General features: G+C 38.6%; 1 protein-coding gene across 8 annotated transcripts in view; it reads left to right on the top strand.

Moving 5' to 3' along the window:
• LRBA (LPS responsive beige-like anchor protein) overlaps nt 1-27,726 on the top strand; it is a 549,006-nt gene that overhangs the window by 451,592 nt on the left and 69,688 nt on the right. For all 8 annotated transcript variants that reach the window (XM_043545801.1, XM_043545802.1, XM_037897376.2 and 5 more), the window contains exon 48: nt 21,088-21,255. In XM_043545801.1, coding sequence (XP_043401736.1) covers nt 21,088-21,255 — 168 coding nt within the window. The remainder of the gene's footprint in view (nt 1-21,087; nt 21,256-27,726) is intronic.

The following is a 27,726-nucleotide window of genomic DNA, read 5'->3' as shown; positions in this document are numbered from 1 at the left end:
AATTGATAGGCCTGTAGCATTAATGTTTAAACTAGTAAATCTCTCTCACAGACCATGAAACAAAAATATTCTAGATTACTAACACAACAATCATCTTTAACTTTAACCTTGGGTTTATGTTATTATTTAAAGCTTGATCCAAAGTTCCATTGTTCAGTGGCAGTCTTTTTTATTTTTTTTTTACTTAATAGGAGGTAGACCTTCAACTCATATGTTTTCTTATTATTATACATTTGGATGTTTGAGTATGTGTTTGTTTCATTTGCTGTGTAGTTTCAAGTTTGAGATTTGTTACAACGTGATTAGCTCCTAGTTTCATCCAATACATGTATTTTTATGATCTGGCATACATTATACTTAGCCCATATTCTTATAATAGCTGTGCCACTATTACTCATCTGATTAGGGGGTACATGGGATTATTTTGCTCAGTTGGAATAAATTGCTGTCTGAAATTTTTTTATTGGTTTTATTAAATTTTACAAAATGTTACAAGCTATGTTTGACTAAGAGGAAGATATTGAAGATTTAGGTACAGCACTGACAGGAAGCTATCCTATATAACAAATGGATATGATTAATTTATGTTTTGTGGTTAGCGCTTTTGCTACCTAGGCAGAGTTAAGGTTCTTTCAGTGCCGATGAAGTGAGCTGTAGCTCTTGAAAGCTTTTGCTCAAATAAATTTGTTAGTCTCTGAGGTGCCACAAGTACTCCTTTTCTTTTTGCGGATACAGACTAACACGGCTGCTACTCTGAAGCCGATGATTAAGAATATTATTTAGTGTCTCTGTGTGTGAAACGGATGCTAAAATGGCTTTTAGACTTGTTTATGTAACCTTAGAGACTGTTTCCATACTATTAATAGAGATGCTTAATGACTCATCTTCCCTTGCATAGCATGTAACAATTGTAAATTTCTTTTGTTTTTAGTAAATCTCTGATTTAATGTGATGCCAAACTCCTGCAGCTTTCTGTGAAAAGCTCTTCATGTTGGTTAGTGAAAGTTTGAGTCCACAGCTGCTTTGTGATTCCAGCTTCCAACAGACTATCTCATTGGCTTTTTCCACATTCTAAAATCAGTGTTGCCTACCTTGCCATTTTACTGCAATCTTGCAGTATTTTACTGTTTTTCTTAAAGCCCCAGCTTCTGGAGTCATGTGATTCTGGAAGAGACTCCTTTTACAAAAAATAGTTACTAATCCTCATGATTGCAGATAAAAGCATGACAATGTTAATCCTCCCCTAGAGGCTCAAAATTCAAAAGTCCAATAAAAAAAACCCAATGTGCTTTTAAAAATATGATGCTTTTAAAGCTATCTAATATTTTTGGACCTGACTCATGATTTTTTTTTTTTTTTTTTTTTTTTTTACTGTTGAGGTTGGCAGTATGGGAGCACAGTCCTCTTTCCTTCTTTGCCTATATCCGGAATCTGATACCCTGTTCTGTTGGACCCTAGCATGTCTACTAGCTGCCACTGATTCCTGCCTATCAGAATTCAGAGCCTACCCACTCCAAGTCCCTCTCCAGATCCCACCATACCCTCCTCTGTGCTTATTCATGATCAGCTCCATTGTGGAACAGGGTTAAGTGCTTAGGAGTAAAATTGTTAAATGCTGACTGGTTAGTAATTTAAAAATTGATTCTTTATAAATTAAACACTGATACGCTAAGAACCTGGTGAAGCCCCAGTTCATAAGTAAGCTTCGTTAAAAACTTTTTTACATTGGCCTTTTTGCACAAAATTACTCTATGCTTCTCTGCATAGAGATCTATACAATGTGAAATTTGTCGTGGTTAAATATTTCCTCTGCTCTGAAGAAAAGGTGGCCAGACAATCATGACACTTGTAAAATTTAAGACATAACTAAGTTGTGACTAAGAACTATTTGATTTTTGTATTTTTTGGTTACCAAATTATCAGGAAAATTATTTTACTAACCAACTTTAACCACACCAATTTTCTGGCAAAAAGCAGACTTTAGAGGGGTGTAGAAAACATGACAATGTGCAGTTTTAAATATGGAGTTAGTGTCATGTCTCCAAAAATACACGTTTTCATAACCTTAGCTGCAGTTTGTAGCATCTTGTAATTTACTTTTATTCTTGTATACTTACACCATTTTCATTGTCTGCCAGCGTATCTGTAGTGTTTTGGACATTTTATTTTGATAAGTCATCTTCTCTCTAAGATATGTATTTTAATACCATGTACTACCAAAAAAAAATACTATTTCAACCACCAACACAACTTCCTTATGTACAATTTGAGAGATAAGTCAATTGGCCAAATAAATTTGAAGCTAATTAATGCAAGCAAACTTTTCGAATTTTCTGTGTAGTTATACTTAATCTTTATTATGTTGTGCAAGAATTGTTCTTTGTGTAGTTGAATATGAAATTGACTCTGTTTAGCAAGTAGAGAATAGCACGGAGGCCACACGTGTATCCAAAAGTATAAAAAACATTGTGTGATATTGAATTACATTTTTTAAAAGAAATATTTTTGATGATGTAATTAAGGACTGTTGTGTAATGCTTATGCACACAAAGGGCAGAGTTAAGGTTATTTCATGCCACTTTAGAGTTAAAAGTTTTTTGTTAAAAGTGCTAAAAACTTATGGACAAAGTACTGTGTATATAAAATGTGCCTATTTTAAACCATTATAACTGGTCAAATTTACATCGGTTTTCATCAGAGCACTCAAGCCCTCTGCAATGAGGACTGTTTCCTTGCCAAATTTAAACATTGTGGACTCTATCATTTTAGTGCTAATTCTGTATTCCCCCTGTCCCCCCCTTTTTTAAATAAGGAAAAAGTGCATTTTTCCTATTCTTCATATTCAAGAATAGTGGATCTGTAGAGAAATCACTACATGTGTCACCTATAACAATCTTATTTAAGGATACCTAGTTCTTGTATTATAACACTGTTTTCACTTCCATAGTTGTTTCTCAGGTTCTCTATTTGGCTGAAATGTGGTATGCCTGCTCTCAGTAGGGGAACAATTATTTTCTGAACATTTAATCAAAAATAGTTAAGCCATTTTCAACCATGGAAGGAGTAACAGAGAAAACTTCCTCTACAAAAGGAAAAACATTTTTCAATCTCTTTTGTGAACAATGCTAGCACCTTATGGAAAGGCAATGGAAACTTGAAAATTGGCCTGTCTTGCAGATGTGCCTTTTGTTGGTCCAGTGGAAATCAAGTTTGATTTGACGAAGTGACTAGAATATAAAAAATGTACTTTAAGTATATGCACTGGCCTATGTTTCATAGTAGGACTAGCAAACTTCCAGTATCTCAATGGCACTGCAAGTACATAAACTCAGTGGAAGCTTCCATTGACTATACAGTGTTTCAAGACTTCATGGGATATGCATAACAAAATAGAGCAGATTTTCAGGTTTTGTATGTTAGGAAAGCGATTCTGGAAAATAGTCTGTGAATCTGGTCTTGTCTCCTTCCATTTATATATTTAAAGAAGACTGTATATGGAATGAATTATGGGTTCATTTCTCACTGAGTGCACATATTAAGTCATGCAGAGCATTCTGCTTTTGTCTAGTAAATAGCTGAATGTGCTGTAATTTCTCTATGTATGTCTGTTTATGGCTTAGCAGATTGGGGTCCCTGTCCTGAATAGGACCTCTGAGTACTGTTGTAATAGACATTAACTGTGTGTGTGTTTTGTTTGGAGCAGTCCATAATAGAATTTAAAACAGGTATATATTAGTGTGTGTGTGTGTGTATATATATATATATGTATGTGTGTGTATATATATATATACACATAAACACAGTAGTTGCATGTACAGATGGATCTGGGAATCCAGCATATTTTCCAGATAGTCTCTTGGTGATCCTAGAATACTTAGGCTGTGTGTATTGGGACAGATAGTGGTAAATTTTAAATGTCATTCACTGAAATTGAAAATGGTTCTACCAAGTATCTTATCCCTCTGAGATTCTCTCTGTGTCTATAGGATAATTGGAGAAGCTACAATATTTATAAATATTCAATGATTTCATTGTAAGGTGCTACTTGTATCTCATAAGGTGACAAGATTTCTCTAGCAAGCTTCAATGTTCTTAAATGGTTCCTAACTGCTAAACAGTAATCTAGCTTTCAGAGTAGCAGCCGTGTTAGTCTGTATCCGCAAAAAGAAAAGGAGGACTTGAGGCACTTTAGAGACTAACAAAGTTATTTGAGCATAAGCTTTCGTGAGCTACAGCTCAATTCATCGGATACATTCAGTGAAAAATACAGTGGGGAGATTTATATACACAGAGAACATGAAACAATGGGTGTTACCAGACACACTGTAAGGAGAGTGATCAGGTAAGGTCGGCTATTACCAGCAGGAGAGCCGAGGGGCGGGGGGGGGAACCTTTTGTAGTGATAATCAAGATGGGCCATTTCCAGCAGTAAGAATGTCTGAGGAACAGCGGGGGAGGGGGCGGAGATAAACATGGGGAAATAGTTTTACTTTGTGTAATGACACATCCACTCCCAGTCTTTATTCAAGCCTAAGTTAATTGTGTCCAGTTTTCAAATTAATTCCAATTCAGGAGTCTCTCGCTGGAGTCTGTTTTTGAAGTTTTTTTTGTTGAAGAATTGCCATTTTTAGGTCAGAAATCGAGTGACCAAAGAGATTGAAGTGTTCTGCAACTGTTTTTTGAATGTTATAATTCTTGACGTCTGATTTGTGTCCATTTATTCTTTTACGTAGAGACTGTCCGATTTGGCCAATGTACATGGCAGAGGGGCATTGCTGGCACATGATGGCATATATCATATTGGTAGATGTGCAGGTGAACGAGCCTCTGATAGTGTGGCTGATGTGATTAGGCCCTATGGTGGTGTCCCCCGAACAGATATGTGGACACAGTTGGCAATGGGCTTTGTTGCAAGGATAGGTTCCTGGGTTAGTGGTTTTGTTGTGTGGTGTATGGTTGCTGGTGAGTATTTGCTTCAGGTTCGGGGGCTGTCTGTAAGCAATTGACTTGTAAATCTTTTTTTTTTTTCTCCTTTTACTTTGATTAAAATTTGCTGGGTTAATCCTTAGGTAGGGAGTGTAAAAAAAAAAAAAAAGTGATTTTAGACACTTTTTTCTTCTTCTTTTAGACCACAGATAAATTTTCTTTTGGCTAAAAATCTGCAAATCGTAACTCCTAAGTGTGATTTACAGAACCTTGATAGATTCTAGAGGCAAAATTCCAGAATGATTTTACTTAATCTCCATGCCAAATATTAAAAGAATCTTTATCTTGTAGACTTGCATGCTATGAGAATTAACATAATAAATCATACCGCTTCTCAAGGATCAATTAATCTATTTTATCAAAAATCCACTTGTACAAAAGTGACTAAATACATATTTCCTTTAATCTGTTGTCTGTTGATTAATTTTAAAAAATTACAAGTTTCTATGTATTTACATGGACTTAATATTCTTACTAGAGAAAACCCTAATGAAAATACGTCTTTTATAACTGAGTAGGTAAAAAAAGAGATCTTTAGTATTGAAAGGTTGTGACATAAAGTAACAAGTAAGGGTATTCAAAATTAAGGTTGACATACTAACACCATTTCTTTTTCACAACCTCATGAGTGAAGTATAGTCTTAACATCAACTTTGGTTTCCTTTAGGTCAAAATAAATAATGTAATTGATTTTTTACTACATCATTTTCTAATTCACAAACACCCATATCCCATATTTGCCTGATAAGGGTTCTCTTGTCAGTTTATCACAATATTAAAGGGAAACTGTCAAGTTAAAATCCAGTCAGTTTCAGCAAATGCGCTGAAAGTTGCTTTAGGTACTTAAAACTGCTTCATGCCTCCTGGAAAAATCTGTAGTTTTACAATTATATTCTCCTAATTTTTGAAAATATTTACTCTGCCCATTGTCTGTGTGAGATCTACACAAACAGAAAAATAAACTGACTATATGCAGAATGATGTTGTGCCCACGTATAGTGAATATACTGAAAAAATATAATTTTTTTTATCTAGTCTCTGTTCTAATAATCTTAAATTGTAACAAAAATTAAGTTTAAAAAAAATTTAAACAAGAGTGACTTCTGAATTGTAAGTGCTCCTTTAACTTCGATCTTTAAAGCTTCCCTATTCATTTCCTTCTTAAAACACTGGGGGCAAAGAGTGGAAAAGAGGTACCTAACTGTATCCAGAATGTACAACCAAATCCTTTGATTAAACAAAACGTTAATTTATAGAACCATATTCAGCCTGGGTACAAGCAAAAGCTATTCCACTGAAATCCGTGGTCACATGTATCATCGCGGAAATCAGGATGACATCTGCAATTCGATGTGTAGCTGTTTTTCCATTTACTTCAGTGGAGTTCTGCCTGCCTGTACCCAGCCTGAATTTGTCCCATACACTCATACATTTCTAACAGAAATTAGTACACTGAAAAAGCTCTCCATATGTCGTACTTAAGAAATGCATTTAATTAACAGCCTGTTATAAGCGCAGGTCAGTTCTGATCTTTGATTAATAACAATTGCATCAAAATTGCACTTACTGTATATTTTAGCATTTTGATTTGGTTTTTGGGTCCTCCTCTCTATCTTATAAGCTAGAAGTCCTTGGCAAGGACAAATATACAAAATAAATATAAACTACACTGCAAGTATGAGTTCCTCAGAGACAGTGTGTGTGTTGGGGGGAATGATTTAATGCAATAATGTTTTTAGATGTATACAGGCATCCCGTTTTTGTCTCAATTTGTTAAATTACCTGATGTCTCCATGTGTAATTTAAACAAGATTTTGTTCTCTAGTCTTTCTTTCTTTTGAGCTATCTTCTCAAGGAGAAGGATGATAAATGGAAACATAAACATAGCATGAGAATGTGAACTGGTTCCCAAACATTTCAGTAGTTTTATAAACAACTGGTCATTGTTACCTTTAGCTGGATTACAGTTTCCTTCAGAGCAACAGTGCTCTTCAGCTGCTTTACAAAGTTGATTCTAAATGTTTTAACATATTTGCTTAAAGGCTTTAATGTTTAAATAATGGTTATATAATTATACATTGTTTAAACAATTAGCTTTTCAGTTCAGCAATAAGCCCACATGTTATACACATACTACCAAAAATGATAACGAAACTGCATTTTGAAGATGTAAACTGACCTCACAGTGAAAAATCATAGTTTAAGGACCTTTTGTTTTTCTTTTTATGAACTATTCTCATTTTAATTTTAATTATGTGTGGTGAATCCCACGTAGATGATCTGTGAGGATATAAATGATCAACTTCAAGTTTTTCTGATTCCAAACTCAGTCTTCAACATTCTTTGTGCATTGTATGCCCCCTTCTCATCCATAAGAAATGCCAGTTTGAATCTCTCTGGTCCACATCAGCACAAAGGGTTGTCTGAGTCTTGAACCAGGGTCCTTTGGAGAAACAGGATTAACATCATAGTGCATTATTGGTCCGCTAAGCCGTCCTGATAGCTGTAGATCTGTATTTTTAAACAACTAAAGTATCAAAAATTAACTAATTAAATATTGCTTAGTACTGTTCGGGTTTTACTTTGAAAATGTTCTATTACTATTTTATGTTTCATTTCTATTTAAGTAATAGGAGTGTTCTGATCACTTTTGTTTTAACGTCTTATCTAAAATGATCTTTGAAGATGTATACCATGATTAAAAGACAATTATTTATATGGACTATTTTAAATACTGTACTAGAAAAGGTGAGAGGAAAAATATTTGAGATGTAAAAATTGCATCAAATTTTTATCGATTTTTATAGGGGTATTTTTAAAAAGTGGTTTAGACATTATATTGCATTTTCATATTTGATACTGTAGCTTTTTTAACAGCTTTCAAATTTATACAGTTTTTGTTTAGTTGTCAAAACATTTAATTATATCATGGCTTGAAGGCTTAAAGCTGTCAAATAAATCAGAATCTCAGCATAAACATTTGGTGAATTGCTTTTGCTACCATACTGTAGTTGTTTCTGGGCAGTTAGTGAAACTTTTTTTTTTAAAGCATTTACTCAGCAGGTACAGGACAACACTGGTACAATGAATTGCTGATTGCTTGTAAAACAGCAGGTAGTAATGCCCCTACTCTTTGTAATTCTTCTTTGTAAAATAAAGTGGCAAGATACTGTGGTAGATTAAGTAACTGTGTATGCTGCCTAAGAGCTGTTGAAGATTGCTTATCCCATTTCAGAAATATGTAGAATTTTTGCTTTTTTTTTTCACCGTGCCAAAAAAAAAAAAGTTTCTACCACTAGAGGGAATAAACCTTATTCACATGCTGGGGTGGGGGGAAACAGGGGAGAAATATTGGCAGGACTGCCCTGAAAATAGTCCAAGAAAACAAGAGGGCTGAATTTCTTTAAAGCCTTAATATTTTTATGTAAAGAGAATGATAGATACTTTAATTAAATAATTTTAAATTGCTGTTTTCTTAAAAGAGGATAATATTATATTTTTCTGGTTGATAATACAAACTGCAAACTCACCAAAGGGGTTTTAGGGTGAAGTAAATTAGTTCTACTTTGAAGCTTTTATTTTCTTCTCCTTTCTAAATGAATGGGGAGGCCCTTGAATGAAAGCTGCTTTTCATTAGTGCCACCAAATACCTATTTGAAAGGAAGAGCTCTTCTAACACACACAAACACAAGAGCAAAGGAAAGCTTCCTTTTTTAACCAGAAGACCATCAGCTAAACAGCTCCTAGCGTCTCTTTCCAGTCAGGTGGTTTCAAATCAGAGTTAATTACTCCAGTCATTTATTCTAATCACCTTCCTCTTATGGCTAGCCGCATTCTGTCATGGGGTGGCATCGTTTGAAGCCAGTTAGGTTTGAAAGCCACTGCAGGGTACTTGAGGCTCATTAGTGAGGCCTATCCATGCCTGGCTCTGGATATGGTCCCTGATTAACTCTGAGTTCTCCCTCCTCCCCCAACACACACTTTAGTTTTAATTAACTCTTGCCTTGCTGCCCCGCTTGCCTTTTACTCACATAGGAAAAAAGGCATGAAGATATGCCTTTAGGAGTCTACTTTTAATTACAAAGAAATGGTAACCTTGTATTTTTGTGCCAGTTATCTACATTGTTGTTTTTATGTTTTACAAACTGGTTCCTACATGTGAAAAGTTAATGTTATAGTCTGTACAGGAGAGAGTCAGTGATTAGAGCAGAAATTGTCTGCAGTCTTCTTCATAACATCAGGCTGTTGTGGGTAGTGTAACAGTTTTCCTTGTTCAGCTAAGCTACTGAGAAGCATACATGGCTAGGCCTCAGTACCAAGTCAGACTGTTCCTCCAAAACATGACAGGGGAGTTGTGATTTAGTCTCCTGGGGCTGGCAGGTCCTGCCCTTACTTAAACCTGTATAGCTTAAATTTTGAATCTAAAGGTCAATATAATATTTGTATACACCCACACAGTCGTTCACTTTCCATATTTGAAGAGGCTCTTTTACTCAAATATGCAAAAAGATTTAATTCAGCTTTTAAACCTGGTTTAACAATGCAGCCCTGCTCCAAGATGAAGGGTGGCTAACCATATTAATGTATCAATTTATACCAGGTTAGAATAAGTAGTTTTTCATTTTGAAAAAAAAATTGTCTTAATTTCCCTACTCATTTGAGGATTCTAGTTAAATAATTACATTTGAACTCGCGCCTCCCCCTCCGACTCCACCTCTGCCCTGCTCCCATTCCAACCTCTTCCCCCAACTCTGCTCCCTCCATGCCCCTATTGGATCCCTCCCCAAATCCCCGCCCCAGCCCTGCCTCCTCCCCTGAGCATGCCGCATTCCCCCTGCTCCCCCTCCCTCCAGCACTTGCCACCGCGAAATAGCTGTGCTGGGAGCCAGCCAGTGGGAGATGCAGGAGGGAGGAGGTGGAATCGGAGGTGAGCGGGGAGAGGAGCTGCCGGTGGGTGCAGAGCACCCGCAAATTTTTCCCCATGGGTGCTCCAGCCCCGATGTTAGCTACTGCCTCTCAGGGAGGTGGGTTACCTACACTGAGGGCATGTCTATACTTACCTCTGGAGTGATTGATCCAGCGGGGGTCAATTTATCGTGTCTCGTGAAGACGCAATAAATCGACCACCGAGCACTCTTCCGTCGACTCCGGTACTCCACCGGAGCGAGAGGCACAGGCGGAGTCAACGGGGGAGTGTCAGCAGTCGACCTATCACAATGAAGACACCACGGTAAATAGCTCTAAGTACGTTGACGTAGCCAAAGTTGAGTAACTTAGATTGATTTTTCCCCCCTCCCTCAGTGTAGACCAGATCTAAGAGGAGAACCACTCCCATCAGCGTAGGTAGGTCTACACTGAAGCAATACAGCCGTGGTTAAGTGTAGACATGCTCTAATTCTGGCGCTCTTCAAGCAAGCCTGTACCAAGTGCACTGAGAAAACAGTCTGCTGAATCTCAGAGGGGAGGGAGCTCCTTGCCTTTCTCCAATACTTCATGCATCAGAAATAGAAATAGCAAATGATATGCTTAAAGGGATTTCCATCCAGCCTTCATTGGCCAGGGATGGCATGTAGTCACTTCCTCTTGAGGTCAGAACAGAAGTCCTCTGACAACAAAATGGAAACTGTTTTAAATCAGAGATATCCAAGTGTTGCACAGAAACCCTTCAATTTTTTGTTCCATATTTTAAACCAGTTTTAGTTTTAGTCAAGCCAAGCAAGGTCCTGTGCTCAATGACATTTCTTTGTGGGTATGTCTATGCTGCAGCTGGCAACGTGCCTCCTAGCCCAGCTAGCCAGACGTCTACTAGCACTGCTCGAGCTAATGTACAAAAAATAGCAGCATGGACGTGACAGCACAGATGGTGGCATTAGATGGCAGCCTGAGTACAAGCCCACCTAAGGCAGGCTGCCTGCCTGTCCTGGCACCATGCTGTGTGTGCCCTGGAAACAGCTAGCAGGTCCGGGTCCTAGGTGTGGGGGCCAGGAGGCTCCCCATGCTGCTCTTGCCCACAGGCATCGCCTCCCACCCCACCTTCCATTGGCCAGGAACCGGCCAATGGGAGTGCAGAGCCGGTGCTCGGGGTGGGGGCATCGCGCAGAGCCCTGTGTGTGGCCCTTCCTCTCCCCCCCCCCCCCCCCCCCCCCCCCCCCCCCCCGGCTGCCTGCAGTACATGCTGGCCGCTTCCAGGGCACAGTGCGGAGCCAGGATAGGTAGGGACTAGTCTGCCTTAGCATCGCAGTACTGCCGGCCAGACTTTTAACGGCAGAATCCCTTTTTGACCAGGCGATCCGGTCGAAAAACGGACACCTGGACACCCCATTATTCTGTTCCAGTGAGGAATTCATTACTGTCACAACTCTTCCAGCTTCAGCTTCCACAGCTACGTTCTCAGTTTCTAGGGGCAGTCAAGTTCAGATTCTTCTTCGAGTGCTGTCTCTGTGGGTGCTCCAATCCAGGTGACGGTGTGTCCCGGCGCTGTTGATCGGAGAACTTCTGTAGCAGTGCCTGGTTGGGATGCATGCGCTCATCTGCTGTCTCGCGGCCTCGTTAGCATCTGCCTGAGTGCGCATGTCCCGCACCCCCTCAGTTTCTCTCAACTGTCCTCAGCTGAAGACGGGACTCGGGGCAGTGCTGAACCTCTTCCCTGGTCACTGAAGGAAATAAGTACAAAGACATAGAAATAGTTAGTAAGAAACATCCCAGTTATTTCCGCTCCTTTAGAATAGGGACTTGGTGCTGCAGGTCTTTTATTGCAGTGTAGACATACCCTATGAGTCCAACTACCTGTCTCCAACTAAACCAAAAAGAATTTGAATATCCTTGTATGTATGTTTTCTTACAGCAGCTATCTTAAGTGTATGGCCTTGATCCTGGAAACATACAGATGTTTTACTTCACTCATGTGAGAAGTCCCATTGAAGCCAATGAAACTGTCCACATGAGTAAAGTTAAGTATATGTGTAAATGTTTGCAGGATCAGTGTGTAAGTTTGATCATTTTCCGTGTAAAATTGTAACATATGGGTGCATATATGATTGTGTACAGTGCTGATGCTTAAAAACATGCTACTTGTGCCTTAGAAAATTACTTCAATATTTTCAGGATTACCTACTCCTCCCTATATTACTTAGTGTGCTGCCAAAATAGAAGCTAGTATAGTAGGAAATAATTAAATAAGGCAATTGGCAAATTTTTGAAGGTGACCACTGTACTTAGTAGTGCAGTCACTATGAATACAGATTGAAGACAGTTTTGCAAGTTTGCTTAATTCTTTTGATCTTGGCATGTAACGATACAAGCTTCAGTTAATATTAAAACTATGAATTTCAAAGGAAATGCAGCCTTAAATGTATAAAATATGTGACAGCTGGTTGACTAGTCCATTTAAAACTATAAAATAACAATTGCAGAGAGAGTGCTTGCCTTGCCAAAAAATGCACAAGTGCTTGAGAATTTTATCAAAACGTGGTACTAATTAACATTTGGGTAATAGATTATATAAATTTAGAAAGGATCTTTGAGGTACTAAATTCCAAAGTGTCTTTTCAATTGCAATGTTGTTTGCACCAAATTCTCTTTGCCGTGAAATCACATTTTATTACGTTATGCTATTCCAAAGAACTCTGTGAACCTAGCTTAATGCTTTATGGGTGATTAAAAAAAAATTCTGTTATAAAGATCTTTTAGTGTGATTATGTTCCACAGTCCACAGCATTATATTATTCTTTCTAGAAAAGCTACCTTTCTGTTTATCTCCTGAGTTAAGACTTGCATTTTTTTAGAAAGCCATACATACCCATGTATGTATTCCCTCAGCTGCCCATTTCTTATATAGTTCTTTGTCTTGTTTCCTTGTCTTTTGGTAATAACTACCTCTTTTACAGTGCTTTTCATCAACAGATTTCCAAGTGCTTTACAAAAGAGGTTTGTATCTGTATCTCTTTTTCGCACGGGGGAAAATGAGACAGAGAGAGGCAAATTGGTAGTGTTTAGAGATGTGAAGTAAAATACAAACTTTAGCTAGATAGACAGAAATATGAATAAATTGTCAATGCATTTCTAAACATGATTATAAAAAACGAGAATGAAAACTAAGTGATCTAATCTGTGTAGTCTGAAAAGTACAATAATCACTCATCGTTCCTGCAGTGTTTCATGTCTATAATAAATTACAAAGTACAATAAATTAATAAAAGTCCAAGAATTTACTGGTATGGAAATTAAATTACTTAAGAGCAAGTTAGAGACCACCGATTGTATGCAAAATTTTAATGTCAGTTTAATATTTGTGAAATTTGTATCACTCCTTACAGAATGTGGAGTTTTGTCATTAATAGCAGGTCTGCTGTCTTCTTCCTTCCTGCAGTACCTGCAGGGCAAGCTTTAGTTTGATACATGCCTAATAACAGATTAGATTTTTTTAGATTTCTATTTTCTCTTGTGCTCAGAAGAGTATATATGGGAAAAGTTACATTTAAAATTGAAATACAGTTGCTTACTTATAGGTCAGCATTTAAAGAGTTAATATCTTATTAGGAGGACAGGAAATCTGGCAACTATTGCAAAAACTAGACCTAATGGTGCACACAAACAATTTGTCAGTCTTCGTAAATGTGAGTAGCTTTCCGCAAAGTGGCTGCTCTCACTTTGTTTGACCAGGCTAAACTTTTCCTTTTTGGACTTTAAATCTTAGAAGTGAAATGTGATCCACATATTCAATCAAAATCATTTAATTCAAAGCATATTTTGATTGGAACAAAGTTGACATGGAAAGAAATTCTAGAATAATAAAAAGAAAAAGTTGAAAGCATTTTCTATCATATATTTAGCAGGAAAATTTGAAACAGTTCTAATTAGGCTGAAAAAACCAGCCTTCTTCGTTGTAAATTACAAAGGTCATATATCAATGTTAAGGAAACATTACCACTAGCGTTTGAAATCCAGCAAATGCAAACATAACAAACCAGTTGGTTTGTTATTTGTGTGTGTGTGTGTGTGTGTGTGTAATCTAAAATATGCTTAACATATTTAAATTAGTTGTCTGGCACTTGAGTAGTGTGGCTGTTACCTTTGCAATACTCTGTATGGGTACATTTTTATAAATTATAAATCAAAATATCTTCTTATTTGTGTTTCCAGTCTCTAGAACACCTAATTAGAGCTTTCCTATTCATATGTAGACTTTTTCTTTGATTGGGAGTTGGAGATTTATAATGAATTTCATAATGACTCAGTTTTATTTTGACTCATTGTAATGGCATCCCTTGTTTCAAAGTGGTAGCAAAATACATTAACCCTTTGGAGACTATGGACATTTATTTGCTTTTGTACATCTGGAAAACACCAATGTTCTAAGAGGTTTGAAATGGTTTAATTTTTTTACATGCCAAATTAATATATTCCTAGAAAAATGTACAGAACTAAAACATATACACCCAAGTTCAAGTGCATGTTCAAAAAATAGTTTTACTGTCCATCAGATGTCATCTTTTATTTTGGTTATATTAAAAGCTATTTAATACTCATTGGGAGAGTAAGGTGAGCAGGAATGTGGCCTTATATTTCTGAATAGTTTCACTGTAAGTAAGTTTGTCTAAACAGTGCATATACTGGTGAAATGACATGTACTTAATGTATTTGTCTAAATGAAAAATCAGAATAATCCTAATCGCCAATATTTGTTTTTAAAACATATACTATTTCACACTGTTACCTAGTCTAAAATAGAAAAAAATATATTTTATAGGGGAAAAACCCTTGAGGCGGTTACTTCAAAAGTCTTAAAAGACTTAAAAGTTACTTCAGAGTCTTAAAATATAATGGTATTTAGTAAATGTGGTATAGTGAGTAACTTAACTATATAAAGAAAATTGTTTCTAACCACGTTAATTTAGCATTTTTGTTGTGTTTTGACCACATTTTGCCTTATGCTTTTTATATAGCACCTTTAATATATATAAAATACAGTCCTCAATACCTTTTTCTGTTAATTCCTTTTATTAAATAGGCAATAAAAAGCCACATAGTAAATCACAAATTTCAGAATTATATTTGAAGAGATAGGTTAAATTGCATTTTATTTAATAACATTGCATTTTGCATTTGAAATATATTTTTGAATTTGAAATTTGCCTTGTAATATCAAAGCTTCACTTGGTTAATGTTTCTGATGCATTTCTGCCTTGGGAATGGACAAATGAAAGTTACTAATAGGTGTTTGTGTTTGACATCTGTATACTGTACTTTTTATCATATCTCAAGTGTTTTAGTCTCTGCCTAATAGATCTCATTAAAAAAACAGCTATCAGCCCCAAGACAGTTTGTCAAAGCTAATATGAGTCCCACTGGACTGAACTGACAATTTGTGTGTAGTCTCACATGACAGTCTTTTCATGGTCTTATTTGATCCTTAACAATTAGACATTAATCACTGATTTATTTTATAATAACTCAATACTGTTGAACATTACTGTATTGTGTTGGACATTGTAGCGGCTTTTCTTTTCTTTTCTTTTGTACAAATTTTACTCAGCGCATGCATTGGGTGTAAATGATGTATCCATACTGTTATGGGAGTACTAACAATTGATTGGCTAGTTTTAAGAGCAGCATGGGAAGAATGTTAGTATCCCATAGCGGCATACCGTATTTAACTCTGGCCTTAATGAGGACTGTCTGTCCTAGTGGTCTGAATAATCCTAAATGTTTAGCATTCCATGGCCTCAATTTTATTTTTTGAATAGGTAAATATTGAGAGAATAATTTAATAAACACACACCCACACCTTTTAAAAGGAGAGAATTTGTTATGAATATAGTAGATTTATTTTAGCATTATGAATGTTGTACTTTACATTTTTCAGTTTTTTTTAAGTGGTTTCAATTTTAGTTATAGTCAAATTGGATTTTTAGTATTATACTGTGCTGTCTTCCTTGAAAATTTATTTTGTTTTTAATCATTTTGAAACTCAATCATATCCTACTCTTCTAAATTTAATTCATAACCACCCAAAGACCATAACTTGTAACCTAGAATGACAGAAAACCTTATTTATCTTTTTGAAATTGTATGTTACATTTGGCCTTTCCTGCAGTGTCCTGAGTACTGACGTTCATCTTACTCTCTTTTCTTTTGGCTCTCATATTTGTGTCCTGACAAGTGGACAAAGATGCTAAAAATGCCCTAATGTAGTGTAAACGATACAAGAAATAATCTCCATCGTCTTTCCATTGTTAATTTCCTGTTCTTATCATTCTAAATCTATGTAACTTAAAAGAACATTTTTATCTTAACATTACAAAAGGGGAGCAAATTCAGGATGTCCACCAGCAGTTCCATGAATAAGTGGTGAGACTGTAATTTTTAAGAGATTGTTAGATTTATATGACAGGTTTCAGAGTAACAGCCGTGTTAGTCTGTATTCGCAAAAAGAAAAGGAGTACTTGTGGCACCTTAGAGACTAACCAATTTATTTGAGCATAAGCTTTCGTGAGCTACAGCTCACTTCATCGGATGAAGTGAGCTTATACTCAAATAAATTGGTTAGTCTCTAAGGTGCCACAAGTACTCCTTTTCTTTTTAGATTTATATGTTTGGTTACTTGAAGAGATTGCAGAACAATATTACAGTAGTTATCCATGCCCATGTGTTTTATGGGTGTAATATGGCCATTATAGTATGTCTCACTTTGCATTCCTGTTAGGAATTTTTGCTCATCAGAAATAGTGAAACACAGTTTGCATAGTGAACGTATAAAATCATATGCCCTTAAAACAAAAATTATGTAAGATGAAATAGATAAAAAGAGAAATTAAATATGTTCTAATGTTAAAAGATTTTGGCAAGATAGCAAGAAAATTAATTCACATCATTGTCATTTGCTGAGCCTTGTAGAATTTTATAGCCTCATGTTGTAGCTCTATGGTCACTCATGAGACTCCTGACTATTTTTATCTTATTAAACAATTTTGAAGTCATTAATTTTTAATTTGCTTGGTTGCTGTTTTTTATAGTTTTAATTGTGGAGAGTGTGTGTGAGAACTAAAACTACTTTTACATAAATAAGTCTTGTCAAAGCATATATATTGTAAGGTTTTTTCCATGTGGTCATTTTGGGGGGCGAGGGGGGTAGGACATGACATACTATCTGATTCTCCATTTTAGAGGATATTTTCAGCACATCAATAGCTGAGAATTCAAATTAGAAAAAAGAGAGCTGGAAGATATGTACAGTCTTTTCTTGATTGAAAGTTCTAATTAAGTGAATCGAGGAAAATTAACTGAAATTAGCTGCCAGAAAGTCGCATTTAAATGAGTGATGAGCTGGTCTGGCAGTAAACATTTAAATGATATAAATTGCCATTTAAGTGTATGGTTTAATGTTTGTCATGCATTAATGTGACATGAGACTGCAGTGACAATCAAGCAGCTTGCTCTAATTTGAACATATTTAGGGCTTTTGTGTGGAGTACACCACACAAATTAAGACAATGGCTGTTTTTATGTGTCAATTTAAATGTTGTTTTCAGACATCGGTTAATGAAACAAACCCATCATTTTGTGTACAAATGCCAGAGCAGTTTCGTAGGTTTTCAGATTAATTTTAACTTCTGCTGTTCAAAATTAGGAATTTCCTTTAAAAGAAAAATGCTCTTAGTTTCTGTAGGTCACATAGAATAATATTGTACTTTTCTGTATTGTTTTATCTGTACTTATTAAAAATAAAACTGAATTGAATTCTACACGAGATTGATAAAGCAAATCCTGCCAGTAATTTAAAGTAGTTGTATTAAATATTTAGAAATACAGTAGATTCATGCTAGGTAATACCTTTGAATATGTATTGAACCTAATTCGCTTGGTCAGGGATTCATTTTTGTTAATTTAATTGTGTACTTTCTATATATTGGCTTGTGAATTAGCCAAGTATTTTCTGAACAGTGTTTTAATCTTCCAGCGTACTGCAGAAAATGGTTCTGTATGTGTATATCCAAAGTGAATGTGTTCAGTGGGCAATGATAAAATCTTGATGTTTGCTGCACTGCAATGTTTTCCTGTATCATGATATTTCAGTATTCCCTAAATTTAGAATAGGGAATATGATGATAAACTTAACTACTAGGAGCAGTAAAGGTCCACATTTTAATGGCACACTGTCTTTTTATAGAAACCAAAAAAATTCATTATTTTTAAGTATTGAAGTGTACTACTACTAAACTTAACTGGATTAGAAGCTGGAAGTCCTCGTAACTGAGAAGAGAGGGTGGAGGGTGGGGTTCATAGTTTTCTTATACCCAAATCTGCTAAACCTTCCAGGGAGACCCACCCACCCAGTTTATGATCTCATATAGTCCTAGAGCAGAAACAGCAGCCATCTAGCTGGTGCTTGCTATTGGTACCATATTTGATCTCCCTTAGAGAAATGCCTGCACCCAACCCTTATAGGCTAGCCTCCATCCCTCAAAAGAAAGTTTCTCTCTGCAGGAGACACAGATCTATCTGCCTACATCCCACTTGCTGCGAGTTGAGAGCTGCTACATATCCCTTTGTATCCACATGATGCTACAGTGATAATTAAGCAGCTTGCTCTTTTGAACATATTTAGGGCCTTTGTGTGGCCTGCACCAGATAACCATGAGATGGTCTGGATGGTGGAGTCCTTTGGGCACAGAATTATGTGTCCACCAACTGAAAGTCAGTGATGGCGTGAACAAATTTTGTCACCTAGAGCAGTGCTTCTCAAGCTGTCTGATGTGGGGGACCAGCAAGTTTTTTTTTCCAATGTGCGCGCAGACCGGCACCGGTCCGCGGACCACCACTTTGAATAGCACTGACCTAGAGACCAAAATGAACAGCTCAATGTATACCAGTGGTATGGGACAGGCAATGGTAAACTCTCTCTCTGTCTAAGTGAAATGCAGAAATGTATTGAAACTTTCCCTATAACTATGCAGCATACTTGGCGCAACAAACCAGCTTAGTCACCAAATCTTTCTTGCCAAATTGCCGTGGGAATATTCTGGCATCAGATTGCCTCTCTCTCTCAGCCACTGGCTAGCTTCTGAAACCACTCCATCTGAAACAGAGAGAGAATTGTTGTGAGCCCTTTGCCCATTTGAGGAAAAAACTGAATGCTCCAAAGATTCCACATGACAAAAAGTAATATTTTGATATTACTTTGAGTAATATTGGCCTTTGAATGAGAAGCCAAATATCTTGAAGGCATGTTGGTACACTGGCAGCAACTGCAGTAGGTTTTTCCACTTTTGTCCTGCCTCCATGTTAAGGAGATCTGGCTTGCCTGTGTGTTTGAAAGATGAGTAGTGCATGAAGAAATCTTACAAATTAATTGACTTCTAACTGAGAAATGCTAGTGGTGGGGTGAATAATTATATATTCACCAGGGAATTTATTGGGTATGAGACTAAGGGAGAACAGGTGGAGATTACCCAGAGGCAGAAATGGGAAGGAGATGCTAATATGACCAGTCTTGCACTTCTGTTGGAGCTTTTTGTGATAAACTTGAGGCATGGAGACCATGGAGTACAGGTTCCCAGCCATAAATATGCAACAGACTGGTTAAGTCTGTTACAAATGAATCTTCTGATCAGCATAAGAAATTGTGAAATGGTCCCAAAATCCATTCAGTAAACAAAGAAGTCTGATGATATTCTGCTAGTACCACTATGTGAATGGACCTTCCTTAGCTTCTTAGAAGTTGCTGCTTACCTACTCTCCTTGCACTCATGGGAAAATCTCTTGGCACATGTCCTGAGGTGAAATCACCAGCAGATTTACCTCCCCTTACTTCAAAACTGGGACCTGCAAGCCAATCACATGCAGTTACCTGCGTATCTGAACAATCACAGGCAATCAAGTGTCTAGATGCTGTCCCAATGGCAAGTTTCTTTAAGCTGTATTTTAATCAGATATGTTTATTTCATTTGTGTATGTAATAGGTAATATGCATTTTTTCTTAATCTTTTAACATTTTTCTTACTATTTTGGCAAAGTATCTTCTGCATGTAACAACTTGAGAAGAGGAAATTCATTTGAACATTTTTTTTAATTTCTAGTTTGTAGAGTTATCTGAATTGCTGTCCTTGGTTTTCTAACTTAACTTGATAACTGATGCCTTAGGGAACATATGGTTCTAGAGTAGTATGTTAAATATGAACTGGGTTATATGGAAGAATATGTTGTTATTAATTTGTTTATTATTTGTCTTACTGTAGCTCCTGGAGGCCCCAGTCAAAATTTGGTACCTGTTGTACCTGATACCATACAAACACATAGTAAAAGACAGCCCCTGGTTCAGTAAGGGTATTGCTACACTGCAGTTAAACACCTCTGGCTGGCTTGTGCCAGCTGACTTGAGCTCACAAGGCTCTGGACAGGGCTGTAAAACTGTGGTGGAGACGTTTGCGCTTGGGCTGAAGCTCCAGGCTCTGCAACCCTGCAAGATGTGATATTCTCAGAGCTTGAGCTCCACCCCAATCCCAAATGTCTACAGTGCAATTTTATAGCCCCCCAGCCCAAGCCAGCTGACACAAGCCAACCACAGGTTTAATTGCAGCATAAACATACCCTAAAATTACAATCAGAAATTGGACAAGCATAAATATATAGACAAAAGTAATAGCTAACTAACATATATGCAACATGTATGGTATACAGAACTTCTTAGTTGCATTTCACCTGATCACCCCCAGTTACTTTAATTTCCCCAAATCTTTCAGCCCTCTGACCACATGTCATAACTGGTCTAAGATACCATCCTTTCGCCCTCCCCATCCCACAGAAAGAGGGGCAGGAGCATTCTGGCTGTTTGTCTTATCCCTCCCTCCTCATTGACAGGATGAGGAGCAATTCTCCCATCTGGACTTTGAGGGGTGGGGCAGGTGGTCCACATGGCTGGTCCTTTCCACCTTAGTATGCTTTTGTAAGTGTTAGAAATTTTTGTACACTTTCTAAAATATTAGTAGCATTGGTGCAGGGGAATTACTAAAGATAATTTCATGTCCTATTTATGAATATTCAAGTTTCTTAAGAAAGAATAATAGCAGAAGTCAGGATAACATATTTTGCATTTTGCTGCAGGCCTTGGAGAGTGAGTTTGTTTCATGCCAGCTTCACCAATGGATCGATCTAATTTTTGGCTACAAACAGCAAGGGCCAGAGGCTGTCCGATCCCTGAATGTATTCTACTACTTAACCTATGAAGGAGCAGTCAATCTGAGTTCAATAACTGATCCTGTATTGAGAGAGGTAAGCTTGCTTTCAAATATGGAAAGGGAAAACCTTTGTTAAACACTGTCATACTCAGAATGTAATGGATTCTGTTCTGCCTAAGTGCAGCAATAAATCTTCATCGTTCTAGCTTTGTGACTTTGGTTGGCACAGGCCAGTAGGGAACCCAGTCTGATGACTCTGTCACTGAGGCATACAAAATTAGTGGACATTTCTGCAAATGTTGGCCTTAATCTCTCTCTGTCCAAGTTTCACACACATTGAATGATGAGGTAAAAATAAATGTTGAACAACTGTTTAATTTGCCGGGTACTTTCCATCCTACTGTCCATTCATTGGCTGGGTACTGAATGAGGCAAGAGACTTGTAAAAAAAAAAAAAAGTAATATGAATAATCTTAATTCTGTCTGTTCCTAATTTTTGAGTGCTCAACTTTGCAACTTTAAAAACTTTCTTTTATCATATTTTAATGTACTATTGCATATATACAGAATACTGTACAGTTATATTCACCATTATTTTTATTTGCCTTGCCAGGATGTCAAATTAAAATTAAAGTGTAGTGCATTTGTTGATAGAAAAAGACAAAATACTAAATCCTTAAAATCGTTGGTGATACTGTCATATATCAGTGTAGTAGAAGTCTTGTATCCAGGGGCAACAGCTCCATTAGGAAAAAGCTATTTTCTAAAATATTCCTTAGAACTCCTGCCAAATATTACTTTGTGGGCTCTCAGGAAACAAAGAGTATGGCTTTTGTTAAAAAGTGGTTCATGATAGGTTTTGCTTCCTCTATTCAGAGCTGTAAACTAGAACCAAATATAGTTATAATTATTGTAATTATAGAATAAATGTGACAGTTTATCATATGTTTTAAAATAAAATATTTATCACTGAGAACAGATTATTACCAATATTCAGTTAACATAGTTTTATTTAAAAGCATGGCTCGATATATGCCACAAAGAAGCAAATGAAGAAACATTTAAACTGTGAAATTTTCACTTCACAAATGTGAGGTTTGATGTTCATTGTATAATTGTAGACTTATTTTGTTGCTTTCTATTTGTTGAAAAAGATACTAGGGTGGAGACTGGTAGTCATTTCAATCAGTAAATATTCTTCCATGTAGCCCTGTTGCCCCTCAAGCTGCACATACAGACAGTCTGAGCTCCGGCATGAATTTGTCTAAGATGATCATGAAGCTGACTTATATGGGTCTGAAAGCTGATGGAAACATAAAAAGATTTTTCTGTGCTGTGTCTTTGAGCTAAAATCCAGACATCTTAGGGAAAGATATAGTATAAAATTAGGGTCTAGTAAAGTAGAGACTGGAGCATTTGGCCTGTGGGAAAAATTTATTAGCACCTGCATTTGAAACACCTATTCTCTGAGTAGATACAGCCATATATTTCATGTAGATGTGTGTGCGTCCAGCGCACCAGAGCCAGGGAACTTTCCCTAGTACCTATAGGGGTGGCACTCATGCCCTGTGGCCTTAGTCCCCCTCCCCGAGCCATATAAGAGCATTATCTCCCTGACCACCTCAGTTTCTTCTCATTGTCGGTGGCTAGAGTCGGAGCTCTGTGTGGTGCCTTCACCTCACGCTTTCGGTCTCAGTTTTCTGAGAACTTATCCTGTATATGGTAGTAGTAGTATTTTAGGTTTAATTTTAGTGTTAGAGTAGTTGGCTGCCCTGTGTGGTGCCCTCACCTGGGTTCAAGCACTGTATGTTGTGGAGGGGCATTCTCCACAGTGACCGCCATATAAAGGTTCTTGTTGTGCCTCAGCGAGGGACACCTTAAAGAGTGGTACTCCACCTGCAAGTCATCCACAAAGAGGACTCAGATGGCAAGAAACTTGTGGTTGAAGCAGCACCTTCTGGAGCAGGCTGTGAGGCCTGCTTCGGCATTGAGGCCCTTGTCTGATCGGTGGTCGCCTTCAGATCCAGCAAGTGATGCTGTTTTATGCTTGCGTTCTGGTGTTTCCCCTAAGAGGAAGACTGGTTATTCATCATCTTCCGGTGCAGTGAGGAAAAGGACCCATAAAACGAGTTGGGACCATTCCAGGGCTTGGAGAAACTCTTCCTCATCTTTTAAGAGGAGTGTTGACCGGCATAGTACTCCCTGCGGCACCCACGATGGAGCATGTCTGTCCACCCACTCCCTGTACCACACCAAATACAGTGACAGCCCGTACCATCAATTCTGATTCCGACCACAATGCATGTGTTGAGTCTGGTACTAATGATGTTGGCACTGGCATTGACGGTCTCCAAGCCAATGCCTCTTCTAGTGCCAGGTGGAAGTAGGTCTCATTTGGTACCACTTGTGCTGATTCCCATTTCTCTTCAGCATCGAGGCCACAGGTTGTTTGCCTCATCGGGGCTGGTTCCCCCATTGTCACCAAAGGACCTCCTGGACTTCTCAAGATCCAGGTCAGGATTGTCCTTTCCCTTCTTGTTAGATAGACACTAGAGAGTGCCCTCGGATCACCATCAGTACCGAGAATGGCATCTGTCCTGCAGTCAGGATAAGGGCTCTGGGCCTAGTACCTTTTGGCCACCAAAGCCTTATCTGTATGCCCGGTGGCCTCTTTGGGATGCTTCTCGACCTGCTCTAGAACGAGATCACCAGTCCTGTTGGGGCCCCCCGTTCGCAAACCATCTTTGCCGCATGCGACCACTGAGCCCATTCCCTCTGGACCTCGAGGGTTATTCCAACTGGATCCTGTGATGCAAGACCAGGACCAATCATTAGCACAGCAAACCACCTCCTCATACTCTTCAGACAACTCTACCATGTGGGAATCCTTTTTTCCCCCTTTTAAGGCATATTAGGACCTTCTGAGGCATATGGCTGCTTCCTTAGGTATGCAAGCATAACTCCTGCAGGAAAATACACATAGCTGCTGGATATTCTCCAATCATCAGCTCTAGGAAGAATAGCCCTGCCGATAAATGAAGCTCTGTTGGAGCCTGCAAAGGCCGTCTGGAACACCTCAGCTTCATTGTACCCTATGGTGAAGTGTTCAGAGAAATGGTACTTCATTCCCATGCAAGGGTATGAGGGTTTCAGCTCCTACCTGGCCCCCAACTTGCTGGTGGTAACTGCAGCAAATGACAGGGCTGGGCAGGGCAGGTGTAAATTCACACCCAAGAACAAAGAGTCCAAGAGGATGGACTTGGTGGGGAGAAAGATTTATACCTCCTCTTCCCTGCAAATTCACATCATGAACCAGCAGGTGTTGCTCTACAAGTATGACTTCGTCAATTGGACAGTCTTGTCTAAGTTCACAGAGAAGTTGCCAAAACCCTCGCGTTAAGAGTTTATGGCATTCGTTGGAGAAGTCTGTGTGATGGCCAAGACTTCCTTGCAGGCAGCTCTGGATGAGGTGGATGCCTCAGCCAGATTTATGGCATAGGCTGTGACCATGAGAAAGGCCTTACGGCTTCAGGACTCAGGCATTGTGTCCCATGTGCAGCAGATCACTGAGGACTTACTGTTTGATGGTCAGGTCTTGCCATACAGTTCCTCTGCATTTCTCCTCCCAAACCCACCCCACCCCCCAACACCACCACAACACGTCCCTTTTCAGGGACTTCTCTCAGAAGACACTGCTCCTTGAGCAGGTTCAGTCTCTACTGGCTTGGAGGCCAAAGAGGAGGTTCCTCTGCAGCATCAGTATTTCCTGGTCCCCAAGCCCGAGTTATATGACCTGTCCTCCACTTCTGCAATTTCAACAAATACATCAGTTATGTGAAATTCCATAAGGTTACCCTGCCAACTCCCTACCTTGAATCACAATGACTGGTTTACTGCCCTGGACCTGCAGGATGCTTATTTCCATATAGCAATCCTCCCAAGCCACAGGAGGTTCCTCACATTTGTCATAGCTGGCCAGCACTACCAGTATGTTGTACTGCCTTTCAGCATGTCTTCTCCTTCTCAGCTTCTGCTCTTCAATAACAGCGTACCTCAGAAAGAAGGAAATTCATATCTTTCCATATCTGGACTCTGGGTTACTGAGGGGCAAGTCCAGAGGGAAAGTCCTACCTCATGTTCACTTCACACTATGCCTACTTGATCATCTAGGTCTCATCAAAAATAGCACAAAATTAACATTGGTTCCAACTCAAAGAAGCAAGTTAATTGGGGCCCAGATAGATTCTGTGAGTTAGAGAGTGTTTCTGTTGACCAAGCGATTCCAGGTGATTAATCACTTATGTCTGGAGCGACAGTCTGAACCCTCAGCCACAGCCCAAGTATGACTGAGGTTGCTAGGCCATATGGCTGCATGGACACAGGTATTCCAAAATGCCAGGCTGCACCTTTGAGTCTGGACTGAGACCCCACTGGGAGCAAAACAACCACCATTTCTTGTTCCCTCTCACGGCGGACAGGTTGATTGTTGGAATGGCCCAAACTCCAAAAATGGACCACAAGACTCTGCACTTCAGAGACCACTCATGATTCACAGAGAAATTTCTGCTGAAGTGATCTGCCAGGTGATTCTGGATCCCAAGTAAGGGAACAGCCATAGGGGTAACGTTTTCCCTGATGCAAAACTGCCAGAGCCTGATCAGATCCTGACTTTGGAGTGTGCACATTCCTTGACCGATGCTTTCCACCTGAGGTGGGAGTTGGCATTCCTGTATGCTTTTTCTCCAATTCCAATCATCCTGTAGGTCGTTCTCAAACTGAAATTGGACTATGCCAACCTCATTCTCATTGCTCCAATGTGGTCAAGACAATGCTGGTTTTCCAACCTTTTTGTGTTATCAGTTCAGTCTCCCATATCCCTTCCTTCAGCCCAAACTCCTGACTCAGCATCACAATCAGGTTTTTGCACTCAGCTGCCTGCATCTCACAGCCTGGATGCTGCATGGATAGATGAGGAGGAGGAACAATGTTTGGCAGTGGTCCAGCAGGTCTTGCTTAATAGTAGGAAGTCCTCCACCAGGGCAGTCTGTTCACCCAAATGAAAGCGGTTCTTGGTATGGTTATTAGCATGATGAGTTCAGCCGAGTCTGGCTTGTATCCAGGACATCTTGGAGTACGTGTTACACCTTCAGTCTGCTGATCTTGCACTTAGTTCAGTAAGAGTCCACCTGCTGGTGATTTTGGCATTTCATTGACCCATCCAAAGGAAATCAGTGTTTTCAAACTCCATGGCAGTGAGCTTCTTGAAAGGAGTCACTCATCTGCACCCACCGGTAAAAGAGTTGTTTCCTTTAAGGGGCTTTAATAGTGTATTAGCCACTATTATGGGACCTCCATTCGAGCCTCTGGCAACTTCTTCTTTCTCCCTTCTGTGTTAGAAAACTGCCTTCGTTGTGGCGAACATGTCTGTGAGGAGAATGTGTGAGTCACAGACTTGGACGGTAGAGCACAATTTTCCAAAGACAACGTAACCCTGCAGCCGCACCCTAACTGCTTGTCTGAAGTGATTTCACAGTTATAGGTCTACCAGTGTTCTTCCCTAAGCTGCATTCAGAGAACCCAGAGAAGCAGCATCTTCACACATTTGATGTCAGGCAATGATTGGCTTTTTGTCTGGATAGAAGTAAACTTTTCCGTTCCTCACCTTGTCTGTTTCTTTCATATGAAAACCAAATGAAGGGTCAAGCAGTCTTTTCACAGACAGTCTCCAGGTGAGCAACTTCCTGTATCATGACAGCATACAAAGTGGTCCGGGCTATGCCTCCACAATGGGTATGAGCTCATTCCACAAGAGCTTATGCCACATCAATGGCATTTTTAAGTGACATGCCTGTATTGGACATTTGCAGGGATGCCACTTGTTCTTCTGTGCATACTTTTACAAACCACTATGCCATTACGGCTGTGTCCAGTTCAGATGCAAACTCTGGTAAGGCATTTGTTCTTCCAGATGGCATGCAGACGTGTATTCCACGATCCTCCCTCCATCTCATCTGCATCAGAGTCTGTACTTGTGACGTTCTGCGTGAAGGAACTGAGGAGGTCAGGGCAGTGCTGAATTTATATGGCCAGGGGAGGAGCTGTGGCTCCAGGGCATGAGTGCCACACCTATGGGTACCGCTAAGCAAAGTTCTCTGGCTCGGGTGAGCTGAGCATGCACCCACCTATATGGAATATATGTCTGCATCACATCTCAAAGAACAACAGTTTCAGGTAAGTAACCATTTTTTTAGGTGAGGTAATGGACAGTATTATCTTCACTGTACATTGTCTAGGAAACACCCCCTGGGAAGACTGTTTATCATACCTGAAGTACTAGAAAGATTAAAATGTGAGGTGGAAAACAACCACAAATGCTTGGAACTATTTGTATTGAATTTTTACTGAGTGTTTATTGTGGCTAGTTTTGTGTTATACTGAATCTGTGCAATATAGCTTTCAGTATAAATGGGTCTTTGGATTTTTTTTTAATTAAAAAAGAAAATACAGATTGTTTTTGTATTTTTGGTACATGTAACATGCTATAAATCTAACTTTTTACCATGTT

Source organism: Chelonia mydas, chromosome 4 (assembly GCF_015237465.2).
Source record: "Chelonia mydas isolate rCheMyd1 chromosome 4, rCheMyd1.pri.v2, whole genome shotgun sequence".
Taxonomy (NCBI): Eukaryota; Metazoa; Chordata; order Testudines; family Cheloniidae; genus Chelonia; species Chelonia mydas.
This window is presented reverse-complemented; position numbering and strand designations above follow the sequence as displayed.